This window comes from Salvelinus fontinalis, chromosome 6 (assembly GCF_029448725.1).
Source record: "Salvelinus fontinalis isolate EN_2023a chromosome 6, ASM2944872v1, whole genome shotgun sequence".
In the NCBI taxonomy this organism is placed as follows: Eukaryota; Metazoa; Chordata; class Actinopteri; order Salmoniformes; family Salmonidae; genus Salvelinus; species Salvelinus fontinalis.
The window spans coordinates 69,068,123-69,089,765 of record NC_074670.1 but is presented as its reverse complement, the minus strand read 5'-3'; the positions used below and the strand labels follow the sequence as shown (position 1 = coordinate 69,089,765).

General features: G+C 43.7%; 1 protein-coding gene across 4 annotated transcripts; it reads left to right on the top strand.

Annotated features, from left to right (window-relative positions):
- The first annotated feature begins 115 nt into the window (after nt 1-115).
- LOC129858360 (neutral alpha-glucosidase AB-like) lies at nt 116-21,408 on the top strand. Of its 4 annotated transcripts, none has more exons than XM_055927528.1 (23): nt 116-429; nt 1,474-1,575; nt 3,216-3,324; nt 3,466-3,593; nt 4,932-5,111; nt 5,278-5,343; nt 9,430-9,499; nt 9,754-9,817; nt 10,035-10,131; nt 10,371-10,551; nt 10,727-10,880; nt 11,020-11,255; nt 12,663-12,789; nt 12,883-12,962; nt 16,781-16,921; nt 17,087-17,285; nt 17,509-17,817; nt 17,950-18,026; nt 18,135-18,209; nt 18,375-18,488; nt 18,592-18,704; nt 18,799-18,899; nt 19,863-21,408. In XM_055927528.1, the coding sequence occupies exons 1-23, from the start codon at nt 410-412 to the stop codon at nt 19,970-19,972; spliced, it is 2,853 nt and encodes a 950-aa protein (XP_055783503.1). In that variant the 5' UTR covers nt 116-409; the 3' UTR covers nt 19,973-21,408. The 4 variants fall into 4 exon arrangements, with proteins under 4 accessions (XP_055783503.1, XP_055783505.1, XP_055783504.1 ...); XM_055927529.1 differs by lacking the exon at nt 116-429 and adding an exon at nt 688-789; XM_055927530.1 differs by lacking the exon at nt 5,278-5,343 and having other exon boundaries at nt 117-429.
- Nucleotides 21,409-21,643: the final 235 nt, after the last annotated feature.

Below are 21,643 nucleotides of genomic sequence, written 5' to 3'. Positions count from 1 at the left end.
CGTGCTCTGTGTAGATGTTTCACAAAGTGTTTTTATATTGGTAGAGCCCGTACGTGTGTTTGTCCCTGAAGGGAAATTCAGCAAGCACAGTGCAACCAGAGTAGTACAAATAAATCAGTGGATTGCTCCAGAATTGACTACCAATTCAAGCTGATGTGTCCGTGTCTGAGAGGATAAATAAATACAAGGATCGAGATAAACCGTGTGGACACATTCCAGAAGACTAAAATAGTTTCGAATCTAATTGCCTATGATAATAATAAATATTGAACAGAATCCACCAATATCGAATGAGTTCCTACATATTTAAAGACTCCAAAAACTCACTCCGCTTTTTCGGGTATCTTCTCCGCGGTCTTTGTTAGTTCAATGTGAAACGGGGCTGGGCCAAGGTTGGAACTAAACCAAGATGGCCGCCTTCATAGTAAGGTAAGACAAATCAATTCGGCGGTTAAATAAGCATTTAGCTAGCTATTGATTTCGAGAAATATTTCGCATGTACGGTGATCCAGGGACTTTCGCTCGCCATATCTCGACCAGTCCACTCTCGGGTATCTTTTTACTGTCTCTAGTTAGTAGCAGTCATAGGAAGAATCTCGATCCCCCTTGAATTGAATTAAGTTAGCGGCTTGAGAGCCCTCTATGCAGCTAAGTTTACGTTTTAAAATCTCTAATTATATAATTTTCTACATACGTATAACTAACTCGATCGGTGAAGTGTCATAACACGTGCGTGTCCTAGTTGTATTACGACGAGGATTTAGCAAGTTGGGTTATGGTTTTGACTAGGTAAGTTCTAGCGTTAATGATTCATTATACACGTTTAGATGAGCTTAATCAACATGATTTGGAAACCGCAGCAGCCTATCAGCAAGTGGCAATTGTATCAACCTTTGAGGATGCATAACTAGGTTAAAGTCCATTGTAGTGTAAATTCCCACATGCATTTCACCGTCTAGGCCAGTATTTTCCCAACTCCGGTCCTTGAATACCAACAACAGCACACTTTTGTTGTAGCCCCGGACAAAAACGCATGATTCAAGCGCTTGATGATTAGTTGACAAATATAATCAGTTGTGATTGTCTGGAGTCACAGCATAAATATGTACTGCTGGGGATACTCGAGAAGCGACGTTTAACACCGGTCTAGGCATTTGACTTGCCAGCATCATTATCTATCACTAACTTTGCAGAACTTAATGCAGTGTTTCTTAACCCTGGTCCTCGAGTAGCCCCAACAGTACACATTTGTATTTTAACCATGGACAAGCACACCTGATTCAACTTGCCAACTAATCATCAAGCCCCTAATGAGCTGAATGAGGTGTGTTTGTTCAGGGCTACAACAAAAATGTGTACTGTTCGGGGTACTCGAGGACCAGGGTTTGTAAACAATGGCTTAATGTATGTAGTATTTCATTCTCCTCTTAACCTTTGCTTTCCATTTTCTGTTTCTCTCTTCTGCCCTCTCAGGATGGGGCCTCTGTTAGTGTTGTGGCAGTCTGTCTTCCTCAGTGGGACCTGGGCGGTGGACCGGGGAAACTTCAAAACCTGTGACCAGAGTGCCTTCTGCAAGTAAGTCCTGGATCATACACAGCTACACCACTTAGCACCTTGATGAAACACAATTAATGAAAGTAGACTACGTATTTATACTGAACAAAAATATAAACACATCTAAAGTGTTGGTCCCATGTTTCATGAGCTGAAATAAAAGGTTCCATACGCGCAAACGTATTTCTCTAATACAAATTTGTGAGCATTTCTCCTTTGCCAAGATAACCAATACACCTGACAGGTGGGGCATATCAAGAAGCTGATTAAACAACATGGTCATTACACAGGTGCACCTTGTGCTGGAGACAATAAAGGGCCACTAAAATGTTCAGTTTTGTCAAACAATACAATGCCACAGATGTCTCAAGTTGAGGGTATGTTCACTTGGCATGCTGACTGCAGGAATGGCCCCCAGTACTGTTGCCAGAGAAGTGAATGTTAATTTCTCTACCATAAGCTGCCTCCAATGTCATGTTAGAGAATTTTCCAGTACGTCCAACCGGTCTCACAACTGCGGACCACGTCTAGCCACGCCTGCCCAGGACATCTACATCTGTCTTCTTCACCTGCGGGATCTTCTGAGACCAGCCACCTGGAAAGCTGATAAAACTGTGGGTTTGCACAACCGAAGAATTTCTGCACAAATTGTCAGAAATCGTCTCAGGGAAGCTCATCTTCATGCTTCACCTTCAAGCAGGGTCTTAACCTGACTGCAGTGCGGCGTCATAACCGACTTCGTGGGAAAATGCTCACCTTTGATGTCAACTGGCACGTTGGAATAGTGTTCTCTACGCAGATTAATCCCAGTTTCAACTGTACTGGACTGATGGCCGACAGAGTGTATGACTTTGTGTGAGCGAGCGATTTGCTGATGTCAACGTTATGAAGAGTGCACCGTGGTTGTGGGGTTATGGGCAGAAATAAGCGATGGACAATGAACACGATTGCATTGTATCGATTGCCATTTGAATGCACAGAGATACCGTGACGAGATCCAGAGGCCCATTGTCATGCCATTCATCGGCTGCCGTCACCAAATGTTTCAGCATGCAAATGCACAGCCCCATGTCGCAAGGATCTGTACACAATTCCTGGAGGCTGAAAATGTCCCAGTTCTTCCATGGCCTGCATACTCACCAGACATGTCACCCATTGAGCATGTTTGGTATGCTCTGGATCGACGTGTATAACAGCGTGTTGCAGTTCCCACCGATATCCAGCAATTTCGCACAGTCATTGAAGAGGAGTGGGGCAACATGCCACAATCAACAGCCTGATCAACTCTATGCGAAGGAGATGTCACGCTGCATGAGCAAATGGTGGTCACATCAGATACTGAGTTAAAAAATGTTTTTCTCGGCACCTTCCTTTTTTAAGGTATCTGTGACCAACAGATGCATATGTGAATTCCCAGTCATGTGACATCCATAGATTAGGGTGTAATTTATTTCAGTTGGCTGATTTCCTTATGAACTGTAACTCAGTAAAATCTTAGAAATTGTTGCATGTTGCGTTTTTTTATATTTTAGTTCAGTATGTGACTGACGGTAACGCGTAAGCCCACACGTCTATCCTCACTTATGATCCAGAATGTTCACAATATGTACTTCTACATGCAAATAGAACATGTTTATCAGGGTTTGTGTTTGTGCACTCAGGCGTCAGCGAGCGTTGAAGCCTGGCCAGTCCCCGTACAGAGCCCTGCTGGAGACCCTGGAGCTCACCAACACTAAACTCACACTGCAGCTCATCAATGACAACAACAAGGTCTGTTACACTCGCACTTTAATCGACAGATGTAATATGATGTTATTATATGTCCATACATGTATTAACAGGTGTGCTTGAAACCCCTTTGGGATCTGGTCTCATGTTGTTGTTTTTTTACCCCTCCCTCTCCCCCCGCAGGTGCGTCTGCTGCTCGAGCTCTATCGTCTCCAGGGCAACATGACCAGGGTGAAGATAAATGAGTTGAAGCCGCTGAAGCCTCGCTTTGAGGTCCCCGACGTGCTCATCAACGACCCTCCTACAGAGCCGTAAGTCTCAGAGAGCCATCTGCAGTAGTGGGTGGGTGATGGGTGACACTGAGCCATGTGGATTTTATTTTTAATTATTTTATCTTTATTTTATCAGGGAGCCATACTGAGACCAAGGTCTCTTTTACAGATGAGCACTGAATTACAGAACATGCATACATCACTATAAATGCAAGGGGAAAGAACAACATGGTCATAAAAAACCACACATTCATCAATGACAAGGTCCTCAATCAGCCGTCTGAATTGCCCTTGAGGCACCAAAACATCCCATTTAAGAACATTTTGAAGACTGTTCCACAAATAAGGTGCAAGAAAGGGAAATCAGCTTTTAGTTAACTCAGTAGAGACCAAAGGAGTTTCCAGAGTTAACCGTCGCTGTGAACTGGTGTGTAAACCTGTTTGTCTAAAATTTTGTAAAGATGTTAGGTACAGTGGGACTTTTTGTAAAAGGGCTTTCTAAATGAAAAAATCAATGTATCAACCTACGTGACATCAGAGGGCCAACCAACTTTCTGGTAGAGAGTGCAGTGATGAGCACTTAAATTGTCACCCGTAGTCAAGCGCAGTGCGCTATGATAAACTGCATCTAACGGCTTTAATGAAGTGGCAGCTGCGTTCATATAGATGTCGCCATAGTCTAGGACCGATAAGAACATCGACTGAATAATCTGCTTTCTACTATTTAGCGAGAGGCAGGACCTATTTCTATAGAAGAAGCCCATTTTTATTCTCAGCTTCTGAACTAACTCATCAATATGCTTTTTAAAATACAGCTTTATCTATCCAAATGCCCAGATATTTGTAAGCAGGGACACGATCAATATGATCGTAATGCAATGAAGGCAGCCTGGTCAACCATGGGGGCAATAGCGCAATAGCGTTATCTTGGACTCTGAATCGTTTTAAAGGGGCGTGTGTAACTGCCAGAGGAATGGATATGGAGGAGAAATGTTCTCGAGCCAACTCGGTGTCAGGAATACAGGAAATGGTGGCTAAAGCAGAGTAGAACATGTCATGTAAAAACCCTTGAGGAGAAATGGGGAGAATGAATGAATTGGTTAGGACAGAGACAAGCAAGGGAGTTGAAATGAAATATAGTTAGTGTAGGCTAGTGGAGGATGCAGTGAAACACTACCTGAGGGCATGCAGTAGATGAATGACCTGGCTTTCAGGAAGGGGTGTAGATTTGTTGATAATGTTATAGCCACCAGCACCAAGAGAGAATGCATCTGTATGAATAGACAGCAGAGACAAGATGGCACAGAATAATGTAATCTCTAAATGATTTGTGTATTGATTCCACCCATTTTCTCTCACACCTCTCTCCTTCCTCAGTCTGTCTCTCCTGTCGCAGGATGAGAATGGGGTGGTTCTGTCTTTGGGGGCAGACTCTCAGTGGCTGATCGTCAGTGCTAAACCGTTCCGATTGGACATCATGGAGGGACGGGAGGTTCTTCTGTCACTTAACTCCCGTGGTCTGCTGGCCTTCGAGCACCTCCGGATCCGCAAGGATACGTAAGTGACAGCAATACGCCCACATATCCCGCCACAATGCAAGTTTGTATTTATGTTCTCACAGTATACATGTTTCTTTGTTTTTCTTGCTTTTTCACTGCTTGGTATTCTGTTAATCCATTAAATCATTTTCCTCCATTCTCTCCTGTTCTGTTCAATGTCTCAGCATCTCCTATAAGATAAAAAACAAAGCATATAGTGCGTGGGAAAATATCAAGTGGGTATTCTCTAGGTAAATTCCTTCAGCTTTGTAGGTTGGTATTTGTCTGTGCTGAGTATGGAGTTGAGTGTAAAAGTTTAGATAGACCTCCAAAAATGGCATGCCCAAATGGCTCATGGATGTGGTGACTTGGCTTGGTAGCTTTTTCTTAAATAATTTCCTGTCTAGGCATGTAAACCAGTTCTAATCTCTCTACCTGTCTTCAGAGGAGATGTTCACAAGCCTTTTTCCTCCCATACTTCTCTTTTGACTTCAAACATCTTCAGGATACAGCCATTTCACCACACTGTTGACCCAACACAATCATGTTATACAGTGCCTTTGGAAAGTTTTCAGACCCCTTGACTTTATCCATGTTTTGTTACGCTACAGCCTTATTCTAAAATGGATTAAATAGATTAAGGATTTGAATCTACACACAATACCCCATAATGCCAAAGCGTGAACAGGTTTTAGGAATGTTTGCAAATGTATAGAAAACTGAAATATCCCATTTACGTAAGTATTCAGACCCTTTGCTATGAGACTCGAAATTGAGTGCCTTCTGTTTCCATTCATCATCCTTGAGATGTTTCTACAACTTTGATTGGAGTCCACCTGTGGTAAATTCAATTGATTGGACATGATTTGGAAAGACACAGTTGTCTATGTAAGGTCCCACAGTTGACAGTGCATGTCAGAGCAAAAACCAAGCCATGAGGTCGAAGGAATTGTACGTAGCACAGATCTGGGGAAGGGTAGCAATTTTTTTTTGCCGTTTTGAAGGTCCCCAAGAACACAGTGGTGTCCATCATTCTTAAATGGAAGAAGTTTGGAACCACCAAGACACTTCCTAGAGCTGGCTGAACTGAGCAATCGGAGGAGAAGGGCCTTGGTCAGGGAGGTGACCAACAACCCGATGGTCACTCTGACAGAGCTCCAGAGTTCCTCTGTGAAGATGGGACACCCTTCCAGAAGGACAACCATCTCTGCAGCACTCCGCCAAATCAGGCCTTTATGGTAGAGTGGCCAGACGGAAGCTACTCCTCAGTAACAAGGCACATGACAGCCCGCATGGCGTTTGCCAAAAGGCACTTAAAAATTCTGACCATGAGAAACAAGATTGAACTCTTTGGCCTGAATGCCAAGCGTCACATCTGGAGGAAACCTGGCACCATCCCTACAGTGAAGCATGGTGGTGGCAGCATCCTGCTGTGGGGATGTTTTTCAGTGGCAGGGACTGGGAGACCAGTCAGGATCAAGGCAAAGATGAACAGCGCAAAGTACAGAGCGATCCTTGATGAAAATCTGCTACAGAGCGCTCAGGACCACAGACTGGGGTGAAGGTTCACCTTACAACAGGACAACGACCCTAAGCACACAGCCAAGACAACACAGGAGTGACTTCGGGACAAGTCTCTGAATGTCCTAGTGTGGCCCAGCCAGTGCCCGGACTTGAACCCGATCGAACATCTCTGGAGAGACCTGAAAATAGCTGCAGCAACGCTCCCCATCCAACCTGGCAGAAAGTGAGAGGTTCTGCAGAGAAGAATAGGAGAAACTCCCCAAATCCAGGTGTGCCAAGCTTGTAGCGTCATACCCAAGAAGACTCTAGGCTGTAATCGCTGCCAAAGGTACTTTCGCAAAGTACTGCGTAAAGGGTCTGAATACTTATGTAAATTCAGCAAAAAAAGAAACAGCCCTTTTTCAGGACCCTGTCTTTCAAAGATAATAGGTAAAAAATCAATATATCTTTACAGATCTTCATTGTAAAGTGTTTAAACACTGTTTCCCATGCTTGTTCAATGAACCATAAACAATTAATGAACATGCACCTGTGTGGAATGGTCGTTAAGACACTAACAGCTTACAGACGGTAGGCAATTAGGGTCACGGTTATGAAAACGTAGGACACGAGGCCTTTCTACTGACTCTGAAAAACACCAAAAGAAAGATGCCCAGGGTCCCTGCTCATCTGCGTGAATGTGCCTTAGGCATGTTGCAAGGAGGCATGAGGACTGCAGATGTGGCCAGGGCAATAAATTGCAATGTCCGTACTGTGAGATGCCTAAGACGGCGCTACAGGGAGACAGGACGGACAGCTGATCATCCTCGCAGTGGCAGACCATGTGTAACAACACCTGTACATCTGAACATTACACCTGCCGGACAGGTACAGGATTGCAAAACAACTGCCCGAGTTACACCAGGAACGCACAATCCCTCCATCAGTGCTCAGACTGTCCGCAATAGGCTGAGATGGGCTTGTGGGCCTGTTGTAAGGCAGGTTCTCACCAGACATCACCGGCAACAACGTCGCCTATGGGCACAAACCCAACGTCGCTGGACAGGAGTGGCAGAAAGTGCTTTTCACTGACGAGTTGCGGTTTTGTCTCACCAGGGGTGATGGTAGAATTTGCGTTTATCGTCGAAGGAATGAGTGTTACACTGAGGCCTGTACTCTGGAGCGGGATCTATTTGGAGGTGGAGGGTCCGTCATGTTCTGGGGCGGTGTCACAGCATCATCGAGCTGAGCTTGTTGTCATTGCAGGCAATCTCAACGCTGTGCGTTACAGGGAAGACATCCTCCTCCCTCATATGGTACCCTTCCTGCAGGCTCATCTTGACATGACCCTCCAGCATGACAATGCCACCAGCCATACTGCTCGTTCTGTGCGTGATTTCCTGCAAGACAGGAATGTCAGTTCTGCCATGGCCAGTGAAGAGCCCGGATCTCAATCCTATTGCACATCTGGGACATGTTGGATCGGAGGGTGAGGGCTAGGCCCCCCCCACCACCCATAAATGTCTGGGAATTTGCAGGTACCTTGGTGGAAGTGTGGGGTAACATATCTCAGCAAGAACTGGAAAATCTGGTGCAGTCCACAAGGAGGAGATGCACTGCAGTACTTAATGCAACTGGTGGCCACACCAGATGCTGACGTTTACTTTCGATTTTGACCCGCCCCTTTGTTCAGGGACACCGTATTCCATTTCTGTTAGTCACATGTCTGTGGAACTTGTTCAGTTTGTCTGTTGTTGAATCTTATGTTCATACAAATATTTACACATGTTAAGTTTGCTGAAAATAAACGCAGTTGACAGTGAGTGGACTTTTTATTTTTTGCTGAGTTTATATTTCAGTATTTATAAAAAAAATAAAAAAAATAAATGAAATAGCAACCAAATCTAAAAACCTGTTTTTCTTTGTCATTATGGGGTTTCGTGTGCTGATTTGATGAGGGGGGAAACAATTCAATCAATTCTAGAATAAGGCTGTAACGTAACAAAATGTGGAAAAAGTCAAGGGGTCTGAATACTTTCCAAAGGCACTGTATGTAGTGGCTGCCTAGTCTAATCCCATAGCACTGAGTAGACAACAATCTCCTCTAGGCTTGTTTGTTCCAGTCAGTGTGCGCTTCCACTGGGGTAGTGTGTGTTCTCGGAGGAGGTCTGTGTGTAAGGCAGGGTACTGGTTGTCACTTGGGGGTTAGTCCTTTGGGGTGTTCAGCTAAAAAAATAACCACAAGGTCGGGAGTTGTTCCCCTTTGTCATTAGAGTACAATCTTAGAGGGTTAAGTAGTTTGACACCAGCTCTATTTTGATACTAGTGAGAAGGCTGTGTGTGTGGGGGGTCATCATGATTTTCCTCATTTCAAATTGTATTTGTCACATGCACCAAATAAATCTGGTGTAGACCGTGGTGTGAAATGCTTACTTACAAGCCCTTAACTAACACTTCTGTTAAAGAAATAGTTAAACTATTTAACACAAAATAACAATAATGAGGCTATAAACAGGGGGTACAGGTTAATTGTGGTAATTTGTACATGTAGGAGAGGTAGAGTGACTGCATAGATAATAAACAGTAAGTAGCAGCAGTGTAAAAAGAAAGGGGGGGGGGGGGTCAATGTAAATACTCTGGGTGGCCATTTTTATACATTTTTCAGCAGACTTATTGCTTGGGGGGGAAGAAGCTGTTAGGAGCCTTTTGGACCCAGATTTGGTGCTCTGGTGTGTTCCCTCTTCCCTGTGTGCTTCCTGTACCTAATTTAGATTTTTAATTAGTCAGTTGTCAGGAAGTTGTGTGTCTTTTGGGGACGTTTCTCTCTCCCACAGTCAGGTAGACCCAGAAGGAGCTGAGAAGAAAGAAGAAAGTGATGCTGCCAACGAACCGGCAGAAGGAGAGGTGTGTGGGGGAGGGATGAAGAGAGAAGTAACACTAGAACCAGGGTTGCCCCCAGGCTTTTGATTAGGATCAGTAAACTGAACGAGAGATGCAGTTAAAGGTTTTGCAGCACTGCTTACTGCCCTTGCCAACGGACTGAAACTCAAATCAACCCCCTTTTCGTTGCTTTTCCCATTTTCTCTTTCTCTCCACCACAATACTCCTCTTCCGCTCTTTCCATCGGTCTCCACGTTGGTTCTTTTATTCCTTCCTAGACTGCAAATGAGGATGGAATGTGGGAGGAGACGTTCAAGTCGCACACAGACAACAAACCCAATGGTACGGATACTTCTCTGTGAACCTGTTGTTTCAGATAAATGGAGAGGTGAAAGAGGAGGCTTGCAATCAAATAAATACTTGGTATTCTGATCCTGGGTCATCTCCTGGAGATATTATTTTCTGATTGGATGAGTTTTATGACTTGCTTTAGGCACAGTGACCAGTGCTGAATGGGTTTTGAATGTAGTGTGTCCTGGTTGGCTGTTTTCTCCTGCAGGCCCTTCCTCCATTAGTCTGGACTTCTCTCTGCCAGGGGTAGAGCACGTCTACGGCATCCCGGAACACGCAGACAGTCTTCAACTCAAAACCACTGAGTGAGTGATACTGACATTGGCCCGTTATATTGGTTAATTGAGACCGTAGTTAATTAAGACTACTACATGTTTTCACATGGCTTTCCACCGCATGTATTTTCTGACGGTGCAGGACATCCTAATTAGTTCTGTTTGTTTATGCATTTTCTTTTGTTTTCAACGTTGTAGGTTGAAGATTTAAATAAGGTGAAATTAGACTATATGACTTATACAATAATATATGCGTATGTGTTTTCCAGTGGAGGGGATCCATACCGGCTGTTTAACCTAGACGTGTTCCAGTATGAGCTGTTCAACCCCATGGCCCTGTACGGTGCCATCCCTGTCATGCTGTCCCACAATGCACAGCGCACCATGGGCATCTTCTGGCTCAACGCTGCTGAGACCTGGGTGGACATCAGCTCCAACACCGCTGGCAAGGTAACGCACACACACACACACACACACACACACACACACAGTCAGTAAATCCTTTTCTCCATGGTTCCCAGTGAGACACCTTTCAACCACCCTGTGTATAGACATTGAAGGGTACAGTCAGAGAGAAACCGAACACACCCGCTTACCCCTACTCTGGTTCTCTCTGGTTGTATAGACTGTGTTTGGCCAGATGCTGGACTATGTTCAGGGCTCCAGTGAGACGCCACAGACAGACGTGCGTTGGATCTCAGAGAGCGGCATCATCGACGTCTTCATCATGCTGGGACCCACTCCCACTGATGTCTTCTCCCAGTACGCCTCACTCACAGGTCAGACTCCCACTACCGAAACCCAGTTCATATTCCCTGTCCACTTTGCCAGTTCACCAGTCTATTTTCTAAGTCCCTGTGGAGGTTAGTGTCGCAGATCTTGCTACTTCCCTCATATCACCCTCACACACTGCTCCAGGTACCCAGGCCTTCCCTCCCCTGTCTGCACTGGCCTACCACCAGTGCCGCTGGAACTACAATGACCAGGAGGATGTGGCGGCTGTGGACCAGGGCTTCGATGAGCATGACATCCCCTACGACTTTATCTGGCTGGACATAGAGCACACGGACGGCAAGCGCTACTTCACCTGGGACCCTCACAAGTTCCCCCAGCCCAAAGACATGCTGCAGGGCCTGATAGACAAGAGACGCAAGGTGAGCACATTTCTGGGTTCTGTCTTATTGGGACTCAACTGTTTAAATCGGTGGTCACCAAACCGGTTGATAGTGATCGACTTGTCCACCTCCAAGGCATTTCTAGTCGATCGCCAAACATTTCTGTTGTGGTAGGTGCAGCCAATTCAGCTGCCCTGCGCGCCGGGTAGGCAAACTGTTGCCATTTCATGTGTCTTACGGTACAAGCTTTGCCTTCCCGGTTGGGCCTGGAGAGGAAATCAAGTGCGCTATGCAATTCCTGGCCAATCAGATTGCTCAGATGACTGAGTCTGCAGTAACGTAGCAGACATAAAATAAAGCTATGGTAAAGTTGATACTGTGAGTTCAAAACTTTTTAAACCTTGACTAGAAAGACACTGTCAATGAATACAGCAAAGAGCTGCTGTTTTTGAGTGAGTTCATGTTTAAGTTCTTACTCAGCACTGTCAACACTTTGTATTCAACACTTTGTATTCAACACTTTGTATTCAACACTTTGTATTCAACACTTTGTATTCAACACTTTGTATTCAACACTTTGTATTCAACACTTTGTATTCAACACTTTGTATTCAACACTTATTTATAAGCCATAAAATGATAGTTCTTCCTTTCTACTCAGCGCTACAAGCATTGCAGCAGTAATGAATGAGTAGGAAAGTGTATTTATAGGCTTGCCTTGTTGTTAATATTAGCAGCTTGGGTCTTTTTTAATATCGAGGAATATTTCACTTTCTCTGTTCATAGGAGTAACAACATGAATTTATGCATGAGGCAGAAATAATGCGGTGCGACTCGAGTTTCCCCATCAGCTGGAAGACTGTGTCCCTTTTTGGTCAGTGGAGGAAAGGGAGAGCGGAGGGATGTTGAGAGGCAGACCCTCAGTCTGTGCTGCTCTCTCCCTCCGCTGAGTCTGACCATCAGATGCAGGCGCCATCAGCCCAGTAAAGCAAATGATTTAAATGTATGTTCACTTAGCTGTGCCTCACAAGTAATACAACAATGGATCTATTACCGGTGGGATCATATAGCCTACCTCAAATTTTGAAATATAATTTTAAACCCTGTCTCGAACAACAATGCATTGGCAGGGCAATTCAAGCAAAGCCAGTATGCAGTGATAATGTATTGGGCCTATAGCTTACTGCACAAACCTCATTGCTACAGGACTGTTTTTAATTGATTAATGTTGCATAGGCTTACATTTTTAAGTCGTGTTAATAAAAAAATCTGAGGTAGATCTCGGCATGCATTTTGACTCTGATCTTGACTCAGAAAAGGTTGGTGACCACTGGTTTAAATGGTTGAATGATAAAAGCCAAAGGTTTTGAGACAGGTTGACAAGTCATCTAATCTCAATTTTGCTGTTTTTTTCCTTCTCCCTCATTATCCCCCTCTACCATTTAGATGGTGACCATTGTGGACCCCCACATCAAGGTGGACAGCAGCTACAAGATCCACAATGAGATCCGCTCCAAAGGCTTCTACGTCAAAAACAAAGATGGTGGAGACTACGAGGGCTGGTGCTGGCCTGGTAAGAGACTGGGAAATTAGTCTGACCCACAATCAAAGAAGAACACATTGCAGTTACTCAACATCTCTCTAATCTTTCCCTTTTTTACTCTAGGTAATTCTGGTTACCCAGACTTTACCAACCCTGAGATGAGAGCTTGGTGGGCCAGTATGTTTGCCTACGATCAGTATGAGGTAAGTCCGTTTTAGGCTGTGGCGGTTACGGAATTTCGTCAGCCGTTGATTGTCAAGCAAATAACTGTCAGTCTCACGGTAATTGACTGTTAATTAACAAACACATTTAGCATCTCCTGGCTTCCACACACAGCTTACAAGTCACTGATGCAGACCTTTTGGAACATTTACATTTTAAAAGTCTAATAAATCCATGTAATATAGTCTACACCTTCACAATAAATCCATTATTTATTTTAGGCGGGTCTAAAGAAATACGATATGAAGAAAATGTTGTCTATTTCAGAAGAACAGAGTAGCATACTCGGAGTTGCCATATGGCTGTGGGCTACACATTTAGCAGGCAAGATTTGCTTACAGTTCTGTGTCATTATTTTATAGTATGAAAAATACAATTGAACAAAGCTGAATAAAATAGAAAGGTTATTATTTGAGGGAATGCGCAGATGCGGATATTGTGTCAGGCGGTTAACTTCTTATGGCTGCAATCCCGTTAACGGGATGATATGACAACAGCCAGTGAAAGTGCAGGGCGCCAAATTCAAACAGAAATCTCATAATTAAAATTCCTCAAACATACATGTATCTTATACCATTTTAAAGGTAATCTTGTTGTTAATCCCTCCAAAGTGTCCGATTTTCAAATAGGCTTTACAGCAAAAGCACCACAAACGATTGTTAGGTCACTGCAAAATCACAGAAAAACAGTCATTTTCCCAGCCGAAGACAGGAGTCACAAAAAGCAGAAAGAGATCAAATGAATCACTAACCTTTGATGATCTTCATCAGATGACACTCATAGGACTTCATGTTACACAATGCATATGTTTTGTTCAATAAAGTTCATATTTATATCCCAAAACCTCAGTTTACATTGGCGCCATGCTCAGAAATGCCTCCAAAATATCCGGAGAAATTGTAGAGAGCCACGTCAAACAACATAAATACTCATAAACTTTGATGAAAGATACATGTTTACATAGAATTAAAGATACACTTGTTCTTAATGTAACCGCTGTGTCAGATTTCAAAAAGCTTTACGGCAAAAGCACAATATTCACTAATCTGAGAACAGTGTTCAGCCATACAGTTACCCGCCAAATTGCGCAAAACTCATAAAACAAAACTCAAAAAAAGCATTATAAATCTTTACTTACCTTTGCTGATCTTCGCCGGAATGCACTCCCACTACCACAAAAAATGTTCGGTAATGTCCATAATTTATGTCCAAATAGCTATTTTTGTTAGCGTGTTTGGTAAACAAATCCAAAGTCAGAAAGCGCGTTCACTAAAAGCTGACAATGTCAAAGTTTCGTAACAGTCAGTAGAAACATGTCAAACGATGTATTGAATCAATCTTTAGAATGTTTTTAGCATAAATCTTCAGTAATGTTCCAACCGGAGAATTACATTGACTTCACACATATGCGATGGAACAGAGCTCCCTCTCATGTGAACGCGCATGGTCAGAGCATGGCCAGGTCATGGTAGACCTAACTATTTCCTGTCTCCTTCGGCCCCACCTCACAGTAGAGGCATCAGACAAGGTTCTACAGACTGTTGACATCTAGTGGAAGCCGTAGGAAGTGCAAACTCATCCATATCCCACTGTTTGTTCAAAAGGGGCTGTTGAAAATCTATCAACCTCAGATTTCCCACTTCCTGTTTGGATTTCTTCTCAGGTGTTTGCCTGCCATATGAGTTCTGTTATACTCACAGACATCATTCAAACAGTTTTAGAAACTTCCAAGTGTTTTCTATACAATATGAACAATGATATGCATATATTAGCAACTGGAACTGAGGAGCAGGCAGTTTACTATGGGCACCTCTGTGCACCTTTCATCCAAGCTACTCAATACTGCCCCTGCAACCATAAGAAGTTAACAAAGAAACAGGTACTCCTATATGCTAAATTTAGAGTTATCAATGTAACTTTAGTTGTTCTCCAAACGTTGGGCTGTATGTTTTGATTTTAAATGCATTGTAAAGCTATATGATGCGACTCTGATTTGAAAAAAAGTAGCTTGCAAGGTATGAGCTCTGCTTTGTTTTTTACACAGCCTCTACACGCTTTGTCAGTCTCTCATTCACAATTTGAGAAGCACTTGATAATGCCTAGAATTTCCCGGCAGCATCCCCTTTGTGTGGCCATATTGCACCCTAAAATAATCCATGCCTTTTGCAACTCTTCTCCCTGAGTGCTTCCTGCTCCAAAGCACCTCTCATCTCACTCACACGGCTCTCCATCACGTGATCAGGTCTTTCTCATAGGCTGCAAGTGAAGACAGACACATCGGGGATGCAGTTGCACGCGTCCTTATCCAATTCTGTGGTACATATTGAAGATATTGGAAGAACTGTCCTCATTTACTTTTTGTCAGCCAACAAGATGAGTAGGCCTAATGAACAGCAAAATAACTAGCCTATGTCAATCTACTATCCCCCATAGTACAAAAGTTGACTTATTCTGTGCGAGAAATAAATATTTCAAACAGTCTGGGACAGTGGTGGGATGCGATAGATCCCAAATTAATACAACCACTAGCATCATCAACAACAAAAACATTATGCAATGAGGCTGACACAACAGATCAGAATGTTTAGCTTAAAATGTTAATAAACTATTAGGCTATTTCTTCATAGTTGTGATACAAGCCTTATCAAAACATATAGGTCTATGGGCTAGGCTACATGAGGTGTTGAAGAAATGACGGTTGGACTATGATTTGAACAAGTCACAAGGCATTGTTTCTTGCTTTAAACTGGCCATCATTCACAAGTGATGAGCTAATAGTGTCACCCATCAGACTTCTTGAGTTAGTTTTGTCTTTACATATACTAAAAAATGTGTGACATTAGTTTTGATTTAGAATGGATCATTATCATGCACCTCTTGAAACGAGCACAGGGGAAATACTACATTTCTGTACTTAAATAGTTTCATTTTCATGCCAGCCAGATAGGCTATACTCCTGTTGTAAAGAGAAGCAATGTGCTTAATATGAGGAAAGTTGAGAAACAAATATAGTAGGCCTAGCCTATAGAAAGCTGTTGGGATCCTCTTATTAGTGGGCAAAACTGTTTTTTCACGCAATTGCATAGCCTGTAGAAATGTTGCGCAACATGAGCTGATGGGCCCTCGTGACTTGTTTGATTTAGATTTGTATTGATATCAGAGTGATTAGAGGGACAATAGAGTGCTGAGTACCAGGCAGTTAGCAAGTTTGGTAGGCTACTAATGACCAGCAGCATCTGAGCTTGGAGAAGCCTAATTAACTCGACTAAACGGTCACGTGGCATTTGACTCGTGACCGCCGGTGTGGCGGTAATACGGTCACCGCAACAGCCCTACATGAAGTGTGGGGTGGTCACCGGAACAGCCCTACATGAAGTGTGGGGTGGTCACCGGAACAGCCCTACATGAAATGTGGGGTGGTCACCGGAACAGCCCTACATGAAGTGTGGGGTGGTCACCGGAACAGCCCTACATGAAGTGTGGGGTGGTCACCGGAACAGCCCTACATGAAGTGTGGGGTGGTCACCGGAACAGCCCTACATGAAGTGTGGGGTGGTCACCGGAACAGCCCTACATGAAGTGTGGGGTGGTCACCGGAACAGCCCTACATGAAGTGTGGGGTGGTCACCGGAACAGCCCTACATGAAGTGTGGGGTGGTCACCGGAACAGCCCTACATGAAGTGTGGGGTGGTCACCGCAACAGCCCTAGTCCCTTCTGCCCGGGTTTGACTTTTGCCATGTCGTCTCATTCCGTGTCATTCTTTTGCTGAAATATCTCTTCCCCATCTCTGATCTCAGGGATCTATGGAGAACATGTATACATGGAACGATATGAACGAGCCGTCAGTGTTTAACGGACCAGAGGTCACCATGCATAAAGATGCCCTGCACGGGAACTGGGAGAACCGTGACCTCCACAACCTCTACGGACTCTATGTGGTGAGTGTGTGTGACTGTGTATGTGCTCGTCTTCACTCTAGTAGAACTGGGACTTGCAATTGCAATGGTAGACTTTTTCTTGAAGAAATTACTGTTGGATTGTTTGAATGTTTCTGAGTTTTGCTGCTTGAACTTGCAGTAACCACCCTCTCTTCTCTCCCTCAGCAAATGGCCACAGCAGAGGGTCTGATTGAGCGTTCAGGGGGAGTGGAGAGGCCGTTTGTCCTGACCAGAGCCTTCTTCGCTGGCTCCCAGCGCTACGGTGCTGTGTGGACAGGTGATAACACTGCTGAGTGGGACCATCTGAAGATCTCCATCCCCATGTGTCTCAGTCTGGGCCTGGTTGGTGTTTCTTTCTGTGGAGGTGAGTCTGACTCAGTCTTAGAGAACCTCTATTTTCCTCTCCACTAAAAGTCACAGCTAAGCAATTAATACATCGGAAATATTTTGCACAATTTTATTTTGCCGTTATCGGCTTGTTTACATTAAATTTATTATGATTCATTGCCTGTTTCTTTAAACCCCACCACATTGTAAATGGTTATTGGTTATTCTACCACTCCTGTCCTCTTTTCTCCCCCTCCTAGCTGATGTGGGTGGTTTCTTTAAGTCTCCCAGTACTGAGCTCCTGGTGCGTTGGTACCAGACGGGGGCATACCAGCCCTTCTTCCGGGCCCATGCCCATCTGGACACCCCACGCAGGGAGCCCTGGCTGTTTGGCCCAGAGAACACTGCTCTGATCAGGGAGGCTGTCCGCCAGCGTTACGCCCTCCTGCCCTACTGGTACCAGCTGTTCTACCACGCCCACTACTCTGGACAGCCTGTCATGAGACCTCTGTGGGTGGAGTATCCTCAGGATACGGCCACATTCTCCATGGATGACCAGTTCCTGCTTGGTGAGTGAGATCATGTTATATTTATCTGTTATTCCCTAGTATAACTCCGTGTCAATAGATATTCCTGTCTTTGCTCATCCGTTATGACTGATGCCATGACTGAGTCACATTCCATCTATCCTGCTGTTTCAGGGAGAGATCTGCTGGTGCACCCTGTTACTGAGGAGGGGGGCAGGGGTGTTACTGCCTACCTGCCTGGAAAAGGAGAGGCGAGTCCATCTCAGGAACTGTCATAACATTGTCACTATGTCTTATGTAGGTTATATATCAGCCGTCTAATTGAAACCCTCGCCTAACTGCTCTGTTCTGTCCTTCAGGTCTGGTTTGACGTCCACACGTACCAGAAACACAACGGAGCCCAGAACCTCTACATCCCTGTCACCATCAGCTCTGTAAGAAACTCTACAACACACTCACAACCAGTCTGTCATGACCAGGGTGATACATGCTTAGTTAAACAGTCACATACAGTTAAGATTACATCCTGTAAGTGCTGTTGAGAGAATTGTGTAAGCTTGGAGAGACACTCCCTGTTTGACTCTCTCTCTCGTTACCAGATTCCGGTATTCCAGCGCGGTGGTTCAATTATTCCCAGGAAGGCCCGGGTTCGAAGGTCATCATCCTGCATGGAACATGACCCCTACACCTTATTCGTTGCACTCAGCCCCAAGGTAAAACAAACACAGACATTGTCACTTATACAGTAAATGTTCCCCATTTAGATGGATTTCTGAAGTGGGATTCGGGATTTGACCTTTTTTACGTCCATTACAGAGATTTGCCCAGGGTGAGCTCTACATAGATGACGGCCACACCATCAACTTTGACAAACAGAAACAGTTCATCCACAGAAGACTTTCCTTTGCCAATAACGCCCTGTCCTCCAGGTCTGTCAGATCATTTTTCTCTCTCCAAATTGTTTAGTCATTATTATTCTCCTTGCTTTTTGTCTAACTCCGTTTTCCCTTTCTCTCCCTGCAGAAACCTGGGCCCTGGTTCCCAGTTTATCACTCCCTCCTGGATTGAGAAGATTGTCATATTGGGGGCCAGTAAGCCCAGCAAGGCCACTCTGAAGACTCCTGGTGAGTTCTTCCAGTGTCTTATTCATACTATGGATTAGTGTGCCAAATTAATTTGCCAGTAAATCATTGTGTTTGAATGTTTCTATTTTTCACACCCAAGTAGGCAATTGAGACGGAAACAGTTTGGCAATAAACTATACTGAACAAAAATATAAACGCAACATGCAGCAATTTCAATGATTTTACTGAGTTACAGTTCATATAACGAAATCAGTCAATTTAAATAAATTAATTAAATGCTTTATCTATGGATTTCACATGACTCGGGAGTCAGGCCCAGCCAATCCAGAATTAGTTTTTCCACACTAAAGGGCTTTATTACAGACAAATACTCCTCAGTTTCATCAGCTGGCAGATCTCAGACGATCCTGCAGGTGAAGAAGCCGGATGTGGAGGTCCTGGGCTGGCATGGTTACACGTAGTCTGCGGTTGACATGCATACGGATGACATACTGCAAATTTCTCTAAAACGACGAATGTGGCTTATGGGTAAATTAATGTGCATTTCTCTATCTGGCAACAGCTCTGGTGGACATTCCTGCTGTCAGCATGTCAATTGCACGCTCCCTCAAAACTTAAGATATCTGTGGCATTGTGTTATGTGACAACTGCACATTTGAGTGGCCTTTTAGTCCCCAGCACAAGGTGCACCTGTGTAATGATCATGCTGTTTAATCAGCTTCTTGATATGCCATACCTGCCAGGTGGAATGGTTGTCTTGGCAAGGAGAAATGCTCACTAACAGGGATGTAAACAAATGAATGCACTGAAATTTGAGAGAAACAAACTTTTTGTGCGTATGGAAAATGTATGGGATCTTTTCAGCTCATGAAACATGGGACCAACACTTGTTGTTTATATTTTTGTTCTGTAATTTTTTTGTGTATCTTTCACTGTGGGTATAATGGCAGGTCATACTCAAATTACTGTTATTGCTATGTTCTGATGTCTTTTTCTCTGTAGATGGCAAGGAGAATCTGCTGGAGTTTGAGTTTGATGCCTCTATGTCGGTGTTAACCCTACGTAAGCCAGGCGTCAATGCAGGGGTGGACTGGACTGTGGTGCTTCAGTAACCATGGAGATGAGAAATGGAGGGGGGGGGGGGGCTGAACCCGACTGAACAGGAAAGGATGAGAGAGATGGAGGAACTGAGTGGACACGGGCAGCAATCGTAACGCACCAAGCAAGATATTGGAACGACTGCTCTGTGGTACTCAGACTGGACAGGTGATACAGGACTATTCTCTCACACACACACACTTTCATAACAAGCTTGCGCACACAAACACACGTGGACAGGGATTTGTTCTGTAGATCTGAACTGGTTACTAGGTAGATTGTTCTTTGTTAGCGGCATTTAGGGCAAAATTCTCAAATTCAAATCATGGTATCATTGTCGTTAATGTATTGGGGGTACTCAGACGTTCAAGTCTGATGGATGATTATTTTAGGTTTTCCATCAAGTATGTTGTAGATGTAAAAGATCATTGAATAAGTTTGCTGACAAAATTAAGACACTCATTCAGACAGTTTAGTTAGTATCTGTTTAATTCCATATCTGGCCATCTCTTATGACTTTAAATTCTTATATTTTTCATGTTTTCATTCCATTACATATTCCCCCTGTAATTACTGAAGAGAAATCGACAGGAAAGCCAAACCGCTCCCTTTGCTTTCAGTTTATGTGCCACATTCTATTCAGGTTTTATTAGGGGGGGTTAGAAACTCTCCACCAATCATGAATGCTGCACTGATCAAGATCTGTAAATGTCATGTGCATCTCTCTAATTGCCATAAGGTGTATTGAGTCTTATCTCTGATATTCCTAATTTAAGGTTGGTCATTCCTTCTTATTTTGCCCCTAATATAGTTTCTGACAAGAATGTGCGTGCTTACCTCAGTCATTATTATGCCATTTTTTTTAAAGTGCTGGAGAAAAGACACAAAGTATGGTCTGAACTACTGCATGGAGGGGATTTGGCTTTTTAAGTTTAATCATATTTGGGAATTATTCTAAAACCACTTGACTTTGTGGATGCTCATCCTAATAGCAGTTAGGGCCATGCATTGGGATTAGATTGTGGGTTGGGGTACAGGGTCATGGTCCACTGTCTTCAGAATGTCATATGCTCTTTATAGTGTTGATTTTAATTGTCTAAATGTGACTTAGGAAAGATATGTTTACTAAGATGTAGTGAGCTCTCTGGAGACAAGCGACCGGTCCTGGTTGGTCAAAGCATCGTGAAGGGGTTGTTGTATTCCCTACTGTTGTTGGTAATCAAGCATTTTGAAGAGTTTTTCTTCATTATTTTGTGGTTGAATTCAAAAACTTACTGCAGCATTCTCAGGATGAGTGTTGGAACTGGGAACCAATGAGGCCAGTTGTGTGTGATAAGATGACAGACCAAGTGAAAATAAACCTGACCAAATGTGAGAGGGCATTGTTTTTAATTAAGAATTAATACGGTTTACGTAGATGGGGATGGTAATAAAATAACTATATTCCCAATCTAACGAGTCCTTGTTTTGTTCTTACTGTACCAAAGATATGTTAACCCAAAGCTTTTCTTTGCAGTGTGTGTGTATACAGATTACGAATTAAGCCTACAATAATGCCAGCCATTTTAAAGAAAAGTCACTGATCAAGGATCCGCGTATCCTTTTCCCTATGAATACTGTCAGTGGAATACATATTTGGCAGAAAATACCGTGAATCAGCGCTCAGCACAAATGTTATTCGGTTA

Bases quoted from the DNA above. Each gene is read 5' to 3' on its own strand.
- LOC129858360 (XM_055927528.1), top strand. From the start codon at position 410: ATGGCCGCCTTCATAGTAAG. The intron at 3,325-3,465 runs GTCTGTTACACT...CTCCCCCCGCAG, and splicing joins TCATCAATGACAACAACAAG to GTGCGTCTGCTGCTCGAGCT. The intron at 18,900-19,862 runs GTGAGTTCTTCC...TTTTCTCTGTAG, and splicing joins GGCCACTCTGAAGACTCCTG to ATGGCAAGGAGAATCTGCTG.